The sequence below is a fragment of the Coregonus clupeaformis genome, chromosome 8 (genome assembly GCF_020615455.1).
Source record: "Coregonus clupeaformis isolate EN_2021a chromosome 8, ASM2061545v1, whole genome shotgun sequence".
Taxonomy (NCBI): Eukaryota; Metazoa; Chordata; class Actinopteri; order Salmoniformes; family Salmonidae; genus Coregonus; species Coregonus clupeaformis.
Window position 1 is genome coordinate 12,531,548 of NC_059199.1, and position 16,812 is coordinate 12,548,359.

General features: G+C 40.4%; 1 protein-coding gene across 1 annotated transcript in view; it reads right to left on the reverse strand.

The window, feature by feature from the left end:
• Positions 1–1,916: 1,916 nt before the first annotated feature.
• The window catches only part of LOC121572704 (protein Dok-7-like), a 48,560-nt gene continuing 33,664 nt past the window's right edge, over positions 1,917–16,812 (reverse strand). Inside the window, exons 11-12 of the mRNA XM_041884725.2 lie at positions 8,472–8,648; positions 1,917–2,808 (exon numbers count right to left, since the gene is read on the reverse strand). Coding sequence (XP_041740659.2) covers positions 2,672–2,808; positions 8,472–8,648 — 314 coding nt within the window. The 3' untranslated portion in view covers positions 1,917–2,671. The remainder of the gene's footprint in view (positions 2,809–8,471; positions 8,649–16,812) is intronic.

A 16,812-nucleotide genomic window follows, 5' to 3' on the forward strand; every position in this document is an offset into this window, starting at 1 on the left:
TATACTACAACTATAGTATTCACTGTAGTGTTTCTGCGGACTTCACTGTAGTGTTTTTGGCATAACTGTAGTATTTACAGTTTACTAGAGTATAAATACTGTAGTATTACTATAGTAAAAAAAACTATTGTAATTACTGTAGTGTTTTTGCTGACATTATTGTAGTATTTACTATAGTGTTTTTGTTTTATCTTTGACAGAGAAGTGGGGGCTTTCTCCTTGAGGACACTTACTGGGCAAACACTAAAAGAGCTAATTTTCCATAACCAATAGTTCAGAGCCTCTGCTATTTTCTATAACCTGTAGGGAACACAATATATAGTCTATACGTGGCATGTAGGTTTCTCACTCATGGGTGGCACAAATTAGAATATGGGGGAATGGGTGGAGTATATGCAAATTAAATACTGTAGTATTACTATAGTTAAAAAACTGAAGTGTGTTTGACGACAATGTAGTGTTTTTATGTATATTATTGTAGTATTTACTAGTGTTTTTTGCGGATAATTCTGTAGTATTTACTATAGTATTCTACAGTACACTACAAAATGATATAGTAAGCACTACACGATCGAGGGATACTACAGTGTGTAATACAGTTTACTACAGAATTCTATAGTAAGTGCTATCGTATTCTATAGTCCAAATGTTTAACAAACAGTAGGGAATACAGACAAGAAGCAATTTATATTCCTCTAAAGTAAAATGTACAAAGGAACTCCTGTCTTAAATTATCTATTTCAAAAATATATGTTGCATAATGGGGGCCAAAGGCGCTTCTGACAAACATTTCCGGGATATTGTTTTACATTTATCATTTCTGCGAAGCTGAAAAAATCGAATGAATTTTCTTTCGACATGTTCTGAATTATTTATAGGGTGTGTTGCTAAAGCTGTGTCTGTCCCTAAGTGAAGCCACGTGAGCCGTGAAGCTGAAAAACAAATGGAGAGCGCCCAGAAACGAACTCTACGGATGTGGTCAACAGTGGGCAATTAGGCACACTCAAGCCAACCAAAGTTCATTTAGACAACGCGGAACAATAACAAGCCTGGGCTGAGTCATCAGAAGCCATTAATGAGGACTTAATCATGTTGTTCTCATCGGTATACAAAGACCGCCGCAGCTTCTATGCCCACTTTGTTGCATTAGCTTCACAAAGTTTCTAAAAAGCTTGGCGAATGTTCTGAATGAGTAAGACTGGATGTACTGTACAGGACAAATAGACTGATTATCCATTATCTACCCGGCCCTGTGCTGAACTAGCCTCTATCAAAAGGCCTCAATCAAGTGTTTTGTACAACTAATCGCTGTAGAATTAATACAATGATAATCAGAGCGGAGTTATGGAGGGTGACGTAATTTCTCTTCCCCAAATGAGATCCTAATCGTATTGTATTAGATTTGGGGTGGCACAGGCAACACTGTGAAAAACTCACCGCTTGTCCGGGTAATGACTCCCCCTAAAACTGGCACTTTCAGCCCCCCACTCCACCCAAGTCTGCCCCGGGTTGTGACAGTGACATAATGCCTTCTAATGAGATTTCTGAATCCACAAAAGCCTTGTTCACACTGCAGGCCTTAATGCTCAAATCAGTTTTGTTTTTCAAATTATCTATTTCAAACAGCAAGTTACAAGTGAATGTCCAAACAGCAAGTTACAAGTGACCAAATTGGATTTGTGTGTTCTGACAGCAGTTGCTGACAAGGCTACGCTAGTTGTCATAGTAATGATGTGTGTGTGTGTGTGTGCAGTGGTGTAGGCTGATTGGTGGTGCTTGTGATTCCTTTCACTCAGAAGTTATGTAGCAAGCTAAGGTGGCAACAATGCCTGCCATGGACGTTTCCCAGTTGCTTTGAATGTTCAAAATCATAGTGTAAGAACACTTTTAGAGCCTCAAAGGATAAGATGATCCAGTCCTTTTTGGCTAGCCACAGCATTCAACTAGCTAGCTAGGTAGCTGTTTGGCTTTCTAGTACATTCACTAATTTGTTGGTAAACAATTAACAAGTTAGTTAGCTACCACATGTTTTTGTCAAACTGTCAACAGAGTAGCTAGCAAGCAATAAGATATGCTGAATAACAGTCTAAAAACCACTTGAGGGCAAATAATTCCGATTTGACCGTTCGGACACAATTCACATGGCCAGGAATCAGAATGTGGTTTGAAATGTAGCTTGAAATATCCAATTCCATGTGCTTTTTGGCTGCTCAGACTGCAGGAAAAAGAACAGATTCAAATCGGATATGCAAATAAATAGGATTTGAGTCACTTTTAAACTTCCAATGTGAACACGGCTAAAGAGAACCTTGATTGAAATGTTCCCTTCCATCCAAGCAGCAACTTTTGTTTTTTTCCCCTTACAGTTTGATTTCATGTTGCTTTCGTGATGATTGTGGAGTGTCAGTGCTGTCGAATTCACACTGAGGGCAGAAGGCGTGATTCTTTGGGTTTTCCTGCCCCGGAAGAGTCCAGTAATTGGGACAGAATTCAATGGAAGCTGTCAACAATTGGTGTTAAAGAAATCAATCAGATCTCCGGGGAGTTTGACATTATTGCAACTGGAGGCACCCCAGGAAATCCAAGTTTCTGGTGAATTCTAGAGATTTATACAACAGTCTGGTCTAGACCAGTCAGAGGTCCTGTCAAGGTCAAGATTGGAGGTGGGATGTCACTGTGGTACTCCCCTCCTCCTCTGCTCCAGGGTGTGAAGACCCTCCTCTCTCCCCAGGGCATGCTGGGTACCCGTTTTGTGGGCGGCATCCGTAGCAGTGATGTCGATATGAGCGTATTTAGTGGAACTTTTCCCTGTAGAGAGAAGAAACACCATACAGTCCATGAGATTAGTAATATTAACGAGTATTGTTGATCCTCCGTTCAGGACGTCATGAATAAAAATTGAATTAACACGGTAGAGAGGTTTATTAAAAAACACTGAGGGATCAGGCTTGTGTACGATTACCATTAAAATGAGAGAACAGCAATATATTCCTGTCCTTGAGCTACAGAGGAAGCAATGAGAACGACTTCAAGATTGCTTCAGTTATGCATTCTCCAGGCGATCTCATAAAGTGGACAAATCCTTATACGCGCGCGCACACACTCAAGTCAAAACATTCTGGGAAGATGACCCATTAGAGCGAGTGACTTCACCACGGTATTCCGAACGCCCTATAACCTTCTGTCGCAGCTAAGCTGGAACACTGCTCCTCCAAGTAATAGATGGATCAAATCAAATCCAATTTTATTTGTCACATGCGCTGACAACAACCGGTGTGGTCCTTACTGTGAAATGCTTACTTACAAGCCCTTAGCCAACAACGCAGTTCAAGAAAGAGTTAAAGTATTTACTAAAGAAACTAAAAAAAATAAAAATAAAATAATAATAACACAATAATATAACAATAACGAGGCTATATACAGGGGGTACCGGTACCGAGTCAATGTGTGGGGGTACAGGTTAGTCGGTCATTTTACATGTAGGTAGGGGTAAAGTGACTATGCATAGATAATAAACAGAGAGTAGCAGCAGTGTAAAAACAAAAGGGGGAGAGGGTGTCAATGTAAATAGTCCGGGTGGCCATTTGATGGCACACACCGGGACGGAAACCCTCTCACTGACATTGGAAATGAACCTTTCTCGCGTTGAGCAAGAATGTCCCTCATATTCCCAGAGAGTAATGACGTTAATGGTTGACCTTTCTGCCAATTAGACCGCGCTATCGCATCCCCGGGCCTGATGACAGTTGTTGCTCGGCAAAGACGGGGAGCAATCAACGTGATTATTGAAGGGTTATTTCCTTATCTCCGACTAAGGGAAAAAAGAATTGGAGGATTATCATTTACCAAGAGTCTCTCAAGTCTTCTTGGAATCGATATGCCAGTGGTCGCAAGCTATCCTGTCCCTCTTCACCATTCTGTAGTTCTGAGCGATTCGTGCTTTTTGAGGTCGGTTTGGTTTCGGTCCATTCTTCTTTTTTTTTTTTATCACGTTTTTGGCGTTTTGATTATTTTTCAAACATTAAATGCATGATGAAATAAAGACATTCAAATAATTTGAGCTTTTTAATGAAAATCTCAAAGCCAAAAATAGTGAACATTCAATTGCCAAAACATTGAAAATATTCCATTGCCTCTGTCAGGTCCACATTAGGTAGACATCAATAGAAAAATAGGAAATTACTATGAAATAATACAATATTTCAGTTGTGTACATTAATTAGTTTTTATTTATTTACTTTATTATTTTTTATTCCTTAAAGTCATCCTCTCATCTCTGCTCAGGCAGTAGCAGCCAGCCAGCCAGCCAGACAACCAACGTTATCTCTCTACTGTACTGTCTTTAGTCATCCAATTGATCTAGGCTAGCCTGCTTAAGTATGCTGCAGAATTGTCTGACGAAATCATTTAACTAGTTCTTCAAAGTAGATAAGGCATACTTTCACCAACTGTCTCTGTCCCTCTCGTCGTTGTGTTGTGCACATTCCCCTCTCATGCGGTCTGTGTGTATCTAGCCTAACTTAGCAGGCGTAAAAAGTCTCTGTCCGAGCCGGTGCAATGAATTATGGTAATTGTAATTAACAGAGATGGAAACTCGAGTCTGAGACTCGGACTCGAGTTGCACTTAATTCGCAAAGAAAATGACTTGCGACTTGACTTAGACTCATGATCAATTGACTTGAGACTAGATGAGAGACTCGTGAACAATGCAAGTCAGTACTGGGATAAGTTTTTGTTGTGCATTCTGTCAGATAACATGGAACAGGCGGCATTGTAACACAGAGATAGTAGTTTAATACAGAGGGCTGAAAAGCGTTCTAGAACGTCTGCGTCATTTGTACGTCACTGTAGTACTACGGCTAAACAATTGTAATCAGCAACAATGTCATCAGGTGGTGAGGCTTTCGTTATTACATTTGGTTACAAGAACCTGCAGTATAATGCCAGTGGCAAAAAACGAAATGCTGTTTGCAAAACTTGTGGAATTAACATTTAAAGATGCTGGCGCAACTACATCTAACTTCATCCGACATTTGAAAACTCACCGCGAAAGGTCAGTTAGGCTAGCTAGCTAACAACATTACAATGTGGTTAGACTAATAATAGCCTGTTTAGCAGATGCCAGCTTGATATAGCTAGCTTTCTTGTGTGTCATCTTTTAGCTAACTGGAAATGTATTACTGTCGAATATTTCTCGAAAGGTTAAGAGGTGGGTTGTCAGATAGCTAGGCCTACTTGTTATCAGATTATTAAACTACATCTCAGCGATATGCATATCACTATGGGATTTAATATACTTTCCGTTGTAGCCTGGTCGTAGGAAGTAATTTAGTATAAAACGAGAGTTCAAAGCATGCAACTTCTTGGACATTTCTGCTGAAAAATCCCATAGACCATATATATTTGTGTCCTTGTACTTCCATCTCAAGTCAGCAACAACTATCCATGTTGTTCACTGAATTCTGCAAAGCAAAGGTGGCCAGCGCAGGGACAGAAGGACAGAGCAGCGTTGACTAATTCTTGACCACCACAGGTGTCCATGTGTACAGCCAGGGCCACCCCAGGCAGAAGGCCATAACAGAGGCTATACTGCAAGACCTGATCATTTCCTGCAACCTGCCTATGTCCTTAGTGGACAACCCTCACTTTAGGCATTTCATGTCAGTGGTAGATGACAAATATAGACCAGTAAGTAGGCCCACGTTGACCAGGCACCTGCATGACTTAACACTGAACAAAGAGGCTACAATCAAAAGTGCCCTAGAGAAGACAGAATCAGTGTCTGTCGCTGTAGATATATGGACTGACAGGACCATGAGGGGCTTCATTGGAGTAACGGCCCATTACATGGCCATGGAAGAGAAGAGAACACCCAAACTGGAGTCAGTTCTGTTGAGCTGTGATAGATTCACAGGGTCACACACTGGGGAAAGAACCAGTGATAAATTTGAAGTAATATGTGATAATTTTGGCATAAAACATAAATTAGATTATATCATATGTGATAACACTGCAAATATGAAAAAGGCCTTCACAGTTTGTTTCCCCAAAGCAAGCGATGATGATGATGATGATGATGATAACTCCAGCCTATGGGAAGAATTTGGTGAAGAGTACAATGCTGATGTTGAAGCTATCCAAACCAACTGCAGGCAACAGCGCTTACAGTGCTTTGCCCATTCATTACAACTGGTGATTAGAGATGGACTAAAGGAAACAAAAATCATAAACTGTGTGATGGCTAAGGTAACTAAACTTTGCAGCTTACTACATACTACCTGTGGTCTGAAAGAAGCATTTGAAGCTGAGTTCAGAGCCAATCGTAGTATCCCTGCTGCTGTGTCTACCAGATGGAATTCCATCCTCCATCTTGTTAAAGCAGTCACCAATCTGAATCAACAAAGCCTCAATACTCTACTTGAGGCCCAAGGACACAAGGAGCTCTGCTTATCATCAAGGGAATGGAGCCAGCTATTGGAGCTAGTTGACATTTTGGACCCTTTTGTCCAGGCCACCGACCTTACTCGGGGGGAGAAAGTGGTGACTCAGTGCTGCCCTTCCTTGTGTACTGTCACTCAACTATCATCTGAAAAGTATACTGCGCACAAGTCGTCACCTAGTCAGTCTAGTAACAGCACTGAGCAGTCCCTCAAACGCCGATTCCATGGGATGTTTGTGAATGTCAGAATGGAGCACTCGGATGAACAGGCAACAAAATGTCAATTTGGTGACAATGTATACATAATGGCTGCACTGCTGGACCCATCTTTCTGCCTGTTCTGGCTTGATCATGATGTCCTCATACCACATGAAGATAAAGCTGAATTGAAGGAGAGTCTGATTGGTAGGTACAATGCATTGCAACATGCAACGTTTTCTATGCCACTTACATTCAAATAAAATAGAATTTGTTTTCATGTATAATGTATCCTGTTATATTCTTGATTATATACATAATTTAATGAACATTTTTCAGACCTTGTTTTGGCTGAGACACGGAAAGTCACCGTTACGGAGAGCAGTAGTGGAGAAGAAGAACAACCACCTGCCAAAAACTCCAGACTGTTCTCTGGCTACCGCAACAAGATCAGCAAGAAGAAAGGAGACATAAAGTCATCTGTCAGAGCAGAGATTATTCACTACATTCAAGTATCTTCTGATGAAAATGAAGTTGATTGCTTGGATTTTTGGAGAATCCATGCGAAAGCCTTTCCAAGGCTCAAGCAGGTAGCAATGACAGTGTTGGCTGTGCCTGCCACCAGTGCCCCAGTGGAGAGAGTGTTTAGTCATGGAGGCCTCATCATGTGCCCTCATCGTGCCAGGCTCAGCGCAAGAACGCAGACAAACTTGATCTTTCTGAAATGTAACCTGTCTGCAACAGAAATGTTCTCTGTCTTAGGGCACAGGACGTAATTCGCTACTTGTTACAGGAAATGGTGTTTCTGTTAAGTGTCCAGGTCAGTAAGTATATTTTAGGGATATAGAACACTTTAGTAGTGCAGTTATTGAACATCTGTCAGTCATTTTAGTTTACATTTATACTTGTCATTTATCTTCCCTCCCCTACAGAGGTTCTGTTTGTGTGACAGAATGAAGTGAAATATAGACAATGTCTGCCACAAAATACCATGCACTTTAAAATGTTATGTTTGCTTTTTTTCATATCCGGTACAGTTACTTTTATTCATGTAAACTGTCTACATTTTAAAAGGACATTTATTTTGATTTAAATAGTGCCTGATGTGCTTTCTTTCATACAAGTATGGACTAATGAAGGGAGTCTCCAAATAATTTACAAGGTTTATAGACCTAACCCGCAGAAAGCCATTGCCAAAAGGGACTTCTGACTTGACTTAGACTTGGCCCTAAAAGACTTGAGACTTGACTTGGACTCTACCTCGAAGACTTGTGAACATCTCTGGTAATTAATTACCAAATTTCTGAGCTGAACTAGGTTGAATATTTGCTTAATGAAATCTACAACTCCCTTCAGCCCAGCGTCCCACATAGTTCTTGATGTCGGTCAATTAGTTGTTTAATAACGGGAATTATTAACCGACATTTCGGTTAATCGCTCAGCACTACCATTATTTTCCTCTTTGCCGTTCTAGTGTGAGCAACCACCAAGAAGTCTGAAATACAAATGTTCACACTTGAGTCTTGTGCTCACGCAATAAATACACTGTGTGCCGCTTGATATTGTCTTTGATGACAATATCACTTTGAATATACAGTGTACTTACATGTCAGGGGAGGACGGTTCATAATAAAGGCTGGAATGGAGTGAATTTATTCCGTTCCAGCCATTACTATGAGCCTGTCCTCCCCAATTAGGCATGCACACTAGTGCACTTCAAGAGGCACATCATGTCAATTGGCTGTAGAAAAATTCATAGCAAGACCGAAGACATTGGAATCACAGAAGAGCGGACAACCAAAGACAGGTTGTTATTGAGAAAATGGGCTCTTACTCTGTCCTGGAAGGTGTTGGCCGGTCCCCCTGACCCCAGCATGCTCCTGATGCTCCAACTCCATGTAGTTCAGCTGTTTCTTAGACATGGGGCTGATGGGAATATTGACGTAGGTCACACCATCACCGCGGCGTCTTTCTGGAGCCACCATGTCCGGCGGAAACACAAACTTGGCCCCTGCCAATAGAGAAATACCAGGGTGTTTCATCTGGGGGCCTAATGAGGCTGACTTATCAGCAGGCACAGGTGATGCATACCTAAACAATATTTAAAAATCTGCCTCACTGCAGTGACCCACACGTGAGTGTTATTTCCAGAATTCACTTCTCTACACTATTCTAAATATTAGTGACCAATTGGCAGCCATTTTGTGGCACTTAACATGCTGCTGTGATTTTCTGTTGGTGTCTCCATCAGGGGAAAGCAATGGTCTCATAGAAACAACTAGTCCTTGATAGGACCTACAAAATGTATTAGCAAATGTGTGCAACTGATCCGACTGTACAGATGCCATATCTTAATTTAATCATCCTGTTGTTGCAGCAGGAAATGCAAACTTGTAGTGTATTCAAGGTTTAAAAAGGCTTCTAAAGTTTGTAATTTCCACTTAAACATTTCAGACTTGATTTGCACTAACAAAAAATGTATCAACCCCTACAGAAAATGTCAATTAATTATAATCCACATAACAATTCACATTTATTGTTGCTGCAGGATTATTTTCCTGCTGTAGCAAACTGGCTCAAATTAAGATCCGTTATCTGTACATACCCAGTACTAAAGTCATTATTTATAGCTGAACGGTTGAAATGGTGGGAAAAATACATCGTAAAACAACCAAGAGATGTCTATTGTATCAGTTTTAACAGTCTTTCCTGTCAAACACACAAATTAGACAAATAGAGCGAGCCAATGTGTTCCATCCACATGCTTTGCACCTGCTCTCAGATAGTGTACAGAGTCAAGAGGAGGAAGTCCCCAAAGAGCTTTGCCTATCATAAAGCTGAAAGCCATTCAGGGTAAAGAGAGGAATACATTACTGGTTGGCTGACTGCCATTGACCTCAATGTCTTATTCGTACAATGGTATAGACCACAGCTAAAATATGTACATTTCAGAGCAGTGGCTGTTTATCAGCAACAGTAGGTGCCAACACTTTTCATAAGTTGATCCATCACGGCTTTCCCAGCCTTGAATTAAATAACATATACAACTAGGGATTTGTGAAGGATCTGATTCAAGGGCTATTACAGAATTTGGTGTTAACCTTTTGGTTAGCGATGTAAATCATTACTACATTTACATTTCAGTCATTTAGCAGACACTCTTATCCAGAGCGACTTACATGAGCAATTAGGGTTAAGTGCCTTGCTCAAGGGCACATCGACAGATTTTTCACCTAGTCGGCTCAGAACCAGCGACCTTTCGGTTAATGGCACACCACTCTTAACCACTAAGCTACCTGCCGCCCTGCTCATGTAATCTTTTAAATGCTTCAATAAAATACTGAAACTGCAGTAAGATGTTACTTCATCTGCTATTGTAGCCTCTGTATCTGCTATCACCAATGGCACGATGCAAAACACTGGAAGTAGCTGTTTTTGAGTAAACATTGTTAAATCGCATTAGTCAGTGTATCTACTCCCTATAGCCAGGGGCTATTTTCTGGAAGAACAAACACAGCATTAAAGCAGAAAGTTGTTTTGTATTAAATAATATTTATATGTTGCAATTACGAAATAAACACACTTTTGACATTTTAATTAAACCAGTTGCATTATACTTAGATAATATAGTCGCATGTCAGGATTACTTCCATGACATTACTAGAATCGACATAATTTCATTATTTAAATTGCGAAAGACAAAGAGCGCCCAATACACTTTCCGTACCTATCCTGCACATGCTCAGTCTGGAGCACGGCACGTGTAAAAAAGGAAGTGGATCGCAATCATTGCTTTTGGCTCTTTACTAATTTAATTTGATAATCCTTTGCCATCCTCCTAAATTTCGTGTAGTCGTCCGCTTATAGTGACAACCACATTATATACCATCTTTTTGATAACACTAGGATTATAGCTGTTCACTATTTTACGGAATTTACGGAACTGAAATACACCCAATTGTGAATATCTTTGGTCATACTATCCGACAACATCCACCTGCATTTCGGTAAGTAAATCAACAATAGTGATTCCACAGTATATAGTTATACATTTAGGATACCTTGTGTGTAAATAATATTTGTCGGTGCGTTGTGTTCAATTAGACTAGCTGTCGTTCCAATGGCTACATAGCATAACATGCTAGTTTATCTTCTGGCTAATGTCCTCTCTTAGCTAGGTAGCTACACTAACGTTAATGTAGTTTTGTTGATTCTCTTTTTTGACTGACTCCTGTCAATTTTAGGCTAATTTTAGTTGTTAAAGGGTTGAGAGATATCAGAAGTTGCATAATATTAAATGTTCAAACATACTGTGCTAGCTATTGTTTGGCACTAAAGCCTTTAGTAAAGGTTGAGGAAAGAACATGTTTTTAATATTTTCGAATGTTATGGATTTCTTTCTTTTTTCTTCTTCAGTGATATGAATGTGCGACACCCTTATCCATGCACATACTCCAGTTGTCCAAGCAGATTGAAAACATGGAATGCTCTTAAAAGTCATTTATCCAGATCTCATGCTAAAGAATACCCTAAAGCAAGTACTGAGCTGGTAACATTTAGCTGCCATCTTTCTCCACAGAGTGTCATAGCTTCTGCGAGAGATTACTTTTCCCATATTAGCAACCACTTGAAGAGGTTTGAAACTATCACTTGCATGTTTCAGAATTGTTATTTTCATACAAACGTATATGGAACATTCAAATCTCATAAGAACAGGAAGCACAACACTTATACTATCAAATACTTTAAAGTTGGAATAGAGAGAAGTACTACTGAAGACTTACAGGACAACTCAGTTGTGGAAGTATCTGGAGTTACAGACTTTGGTTCTGGGACAGATTCAGATATGTTAATTGAAACGGGCTCAGAGACTGACAACCTTCCAGACATAATACAGCAAAAATTTGCTTTTAAAATTTGAGGTTTTCTCACATGTACCAAGCTCAGCAATTGACGAGCTGCTGGAGGAATTGCACTTCATATTGACCTCTGCAACAGGGCCTATATCTAACAGCATTGCTGTTGATATATCCAATAAGCACAACCTCCAAGTTGACCAGTTGATCATTGAAGAGCTAGGCACTGCTTTCTGTGCTCAGAATCCGTTGTTAAAAGCAATTGGAACGGATGGCCCGCTAGCTACAGCTTTCAAACGCAAAAAGTTCTATAACTTTTCAATGTTGTTGACCCAGTTGAATATGTACTTGAAGCAAAGACAAACATAACCTTTCAATATGTCCCCATACTGAGGGCCTTACAACAGCTGTTAACTTGTAATGATGTGCTTGATAAGGTCATTGATAAGCACACAACACATTCTGAAAATCATCAGCAGTATACATCTTTTCAGGATGTTGAGCACCACAAGAATAATGAGTTTCTGTCAGGAGACGATATAAGAATTTCTGTGTGCTTGTATGTAGATTTTGAAGTTTGCAATCCATTAGGAACCTCTCGCAAGAAACACAAATTGTGTGCAGTTTACTGGATTATAGGCAATTTGCCACCAGGTTGTAACTCAGCACTGTCCTAAATGTATCTGGCATTGTTATGCAAAAGTGCCGATGTAAAGACATATGGTTATAATAAATTATTAGAGCCACTTTTGCATGATCTTGTGGCCTTAGAACAACAAGGGATATTTATTCCACAACTTGGGGCGTTTATCAAGGGCACAGTACAGTGTGTTGTGGCAGAACCTTGGGGCTCATGGGATAGCTGGATTTGTTGAGAATTTCTCTGGATAATTTTTCTGTCGCTTTTGTACAGCTCAGCGCTCAGACGTGCAGTTGAAGGAAGTGAAATCAGGAGCATTCAATCTCAGAACCTAAAGAATTTCACCAGATGTGTGTCACAGCAGCTCAGGAGAAAGTGGTAAGCTGCTTTGGTGTGATAGAAGTTTGTTTTGACTGACACCCTTACTCACTTTGACGTCACTACTGCGTACCCCCTGACATTGTGCATTATCTTTTTGAGGGAATAGTGCCTGTCAAACTTGCACTTTGTATTGGATTGCTTATTTCTAAGAAGTTGTTCACTCTTGATCAACTTAATGCGCTAATTTGGGCGTTTCCATACAAATGGGGAGATAAGACAAACCGCCCCCATTTGGTACAACGCACATTTCAAAATAAAAGGACAATAGGTGGCAACGCGCATGAAAATAGCTGTTTGCTGAGGTTACTTCCTTTTTTGGTTGGGAGACTTGTACATACTGATGAACCTGCATGGCAGTTGATTTTAGAGTTGAAAGATATAGTATAACTAGTTGTTGGCCCTGTACATAAATCAAATCAAATCAAATGTTATTGGTCACATGCGCCAAATACAACAGGTGCAGACATTACAGTGAAATGCTTACTTACAGCCCTTAACCAACAGTGCATTTATTTTTAACAAAACAAGTAAAAATAAAACAACAACAAAGTGTTGAGGAAAAAAAAGAGCAGAAGTAAAATAAAGTAACAGTAGGGAGGCTATATATACAGGGGGGTACCATTGCAGAGTCAATGTGCGGGGGCACCGGCTAGTTGAGGTAGTTTGAGGGCCTTCCTCTGACACCGGCTGGTATAGAGGTCCTGGATGGCAGGAAGCTTGGCCCCAGTGATGTACTGGGCCGTACGCACTACCCTCTGTAGTGCCTTGCGGTCGGAGGCCAAGCAGTTGCCATACCAGGCGGTGATGCAACCAGTCAGGATGCTCTCGAAGGTGCAGCTGTATAATTTTTTGAGGATCTGAGGACCCATGCCAAATCTTTTCAGTCTCCTGAGGGGGAATAGGCTTTGTCGTGCCCTCTTCACGACTGTCTTGGTGTGTTTGGACCATGATAGTTCGTTGGTGATGTGGACACCAAGGAACTTGAAGCTCTCAACCTGTTCCACTACAACCCCGTCGATAAGAATGGGGGCGTGCTCAGTCCTCTTTTTTTTCCTGTAGTCCACAATCATCTCCTTTGTCTTGGTCACGTTGAGGGAGAGGTTGTTGTCCTGGCACCACACGGCCAGGTCTCTGACCTCCTCCCTATAGGCTGTCTCATCGTTGTCGGTGATCAGGCCTACCACTGTTGTGTCGTCGGAAAACTTAATGATGGTGTTGGAGTCGTGCCTGGCCATGCAGTCATGGGTGAACAGAGAGTGATGAGTCAGTTGCGTACTTGGAGTGCAAAATCTCAGGGCACTGACAGAGATATCAGGAACTTTTTCCAGATCAAACACTGCTACCAAAACATCATTTTCTGGAACATTATCCAGGAATGATAAGGCTCTTCGGACCCCTTGTTACGCTCTGGACAATGTGCTTTGAAGCCAAACCGCTTTTTCAAGCAGATTGTTGGGCACACAAACAACTTCAAAAACATAGCATTGTCCTTGGCAACAAAACATCAGCTAATGGTGGCCTATCATATGCACATACCTAGTATTGAAAAATCCTTACTGGAGGTGGAGTGAGTCTCAACAGACCCCATTGATGTTATGAAAGAGGATGTAGCACTTACACTCCGTCAGAAATGTTGGGATATAACTGCAGTTAGCCTTCACGATAGTGTCTCTAGTAATGGCATTCTCTACAAAAAAGGCATGATAGTTGTGCATGGATCAGTTGGTGCACTGCCAGAATTCTCAGAGATTATTCAAATGTGCATTTTGAAAGACACATTAAGTTTTATTGTGGGAAAACTATCCTCATGGTATAGGGAGCACTACAGAGCCTTTGAGTTGCATCCAACAAGGGAGGTTGTCTTGATTGATGTAAAGGAACTTCAGTTCAAAGATATTGAGTTTGACAATGAGTTCATGAACTTGACATCTACTTCAGAAATACAAGACAAGGGTACAATCAAAGTAATCTATTTAACAACTACCCCAGAGGCCAGCTCTTGTCATTCTGCTAAACTCCATGGCCTAGATGAGAGCTCCATTTCATCAGCAGACAGACACCCTCTCCTCCCCTGAATCTACATATTCAGTGTCATCCCTTCGATCTCTACCATGGCTGAAAGACTTCCCCATATCTCAGTTCACCTATGAAGTAGAAGTCCAACTAGAGAAGGCCGATCATGCATTACAAAACAATGGCTCCCTATTGACTCCCAGTTCCAAACTGAAGTCTGACATTCTAGGTGGCTTGGCGTCAGAAATACAAAGCTTATCCTTCAAGTGTAGAATTTGATGACGTGGCTGAGGCATTGATTAAGAGGCATCCTTGTTTAAAGGAGCAGGGATCTGTTTGTGGCTTCTATGGGTGGAAGATTAGTATGAAGTGCAAAATGGCAAACCTCCGCACAAGACTGAGGAACATTGGCTGTCCTGAGTTCAGCATCAATTCCCTCAAGCAAAAACATGGTGCCGGAAGCTCAAGTCCAAACCAAGTGAAGAAGCTGTTGAAAGCAGAAGTTAACTACTGTCCTGCTTATCCAGTTGCTGAATAACCACCAGGTGGTAAAATAAAATGGATAAAACCTTTGCCTAAAAGGAGGCATACCCTTCATTTCAGAGTTCAAAGGCAGATGGCCAGCTCTTTTTTCTCAGACTGAGGTAAACTATTATTTTTTTCATTTAAAAAGTATTTTTTATAATCTTGTATAGTCTTGTTTTTAATTTCTCTAAATGTTTCAGGTAAATGCAGAATTTACTCGCATCACCACAGTACCATTGCTGTCGACTTTCATGTCCCAACTGGATCACTACTCAATGAAACTGAGTGTGTTCAGTAAGAAAGAGGGAGAAGCAGGGTGTGAAATCGGCCGCATAATGGCAACAATGGACAAGGTGTGTACCCAACCTGGTTGTTTAAAGTTGTGATAGTTGTGTACAGACTCGTAACTATTTGTCCGTGTGGTCTTTTACAGAACCCCAGCATCGAAACAAGACGGGAATGCATTCTAAAGGCACTGATTGTGTACCTCAACGAAGAACCTGCAAGTCTTGTAAAGTTTTTTTTTTACTAGTGATGCACTACTCAGCTTTTGATTTGCTACTTTTGCTAATTGCTTTTTCATTTTGTAAGGACATTGACCTTGGTGCAAAGAAAAAAATGGAGGACAATGTCATTGGAATATACGTCATCAAAAAAAAAGGAGCAGAGGCTATCGATCCCCCAGAGGACGGTGGCATTATAGTTGAGGCTGTTGGAAGTGCTGCAAGAGCTGGGAGATGTTGCAAATGCTTGTGTATCGTTGCTTGGCCTGATATTCTGGTTAAACTTGAGCTACCCAAAAGCCCTGAAGTACACATTTGAGGTGATGCAAAAAGTTTTGATGGAGTTTGACGGGAACAAGCTCTCAACAAAAGGGCAAGTGCTGAAAAACTAACTAATGCAATGAAAATTACATCATACATGGATAAAGGTACTTTGGACTGTCAGAAGTACCAAGCAATGGTGGACCTTCTTTTGCAGCACTACGTCGAACATTCATGCACCAAACCGGACTGACTGAGTTCAATTTTGTTTACAACTGTATATTGTATTTTTGGAATAGAGAGAAAATATGACATATTTTTTGGGAATGGGATTAGAGTGCAAGGCTTGACTTAATATAAACTACTTTATTTTCAAGACACATATTTCAAGGCAACTGAACAGTTTTAAATTAGGTGTCAGTGCACAATGCCGTTTCACAAACGTATTTTATCATTATTGTGCAAGACTAATTAACATTATTTCCGAGACAAATGTCAAGCTAAACTGAACTGTTTTAAGTTGGTGTCAATGGACTACATGCCATTTCAGAAGTCAATCAAACCTGTCTCTTGAGCTGTACTAACATTCTTCCAAAAATCAACATTTTGTTGATATTGTCATAAAGTACATTGCCAAGAATACTTTGATCATACACCCAAAGGCAACAATGTCATTGTTCTAAGTGAATTCAGACATGTTACTGGCCCTTTTAGTTTATTGAAGGCAGTACATCTGTTCAATCAAAAAGAAAACAAGGTTTTTACAGAGTATGCAATAGGATCTGTAGTGTTTCCAAATCTAAATGATTAGGAATTATTAACTTTGATTCAAGTGTGCTTGCCACTGTTTGGTTTCATGTGAAGCTGATTACTTATTTCTCATTGCTTGTTACCTTGGTAATAACTTGAAATGAAGTCAATAAAGTCAGCTAAACCAAGTGACTTGTGTTGTATTTATGTGACTCACTTCAGTTAGTAAAACACTATTGAACTCAA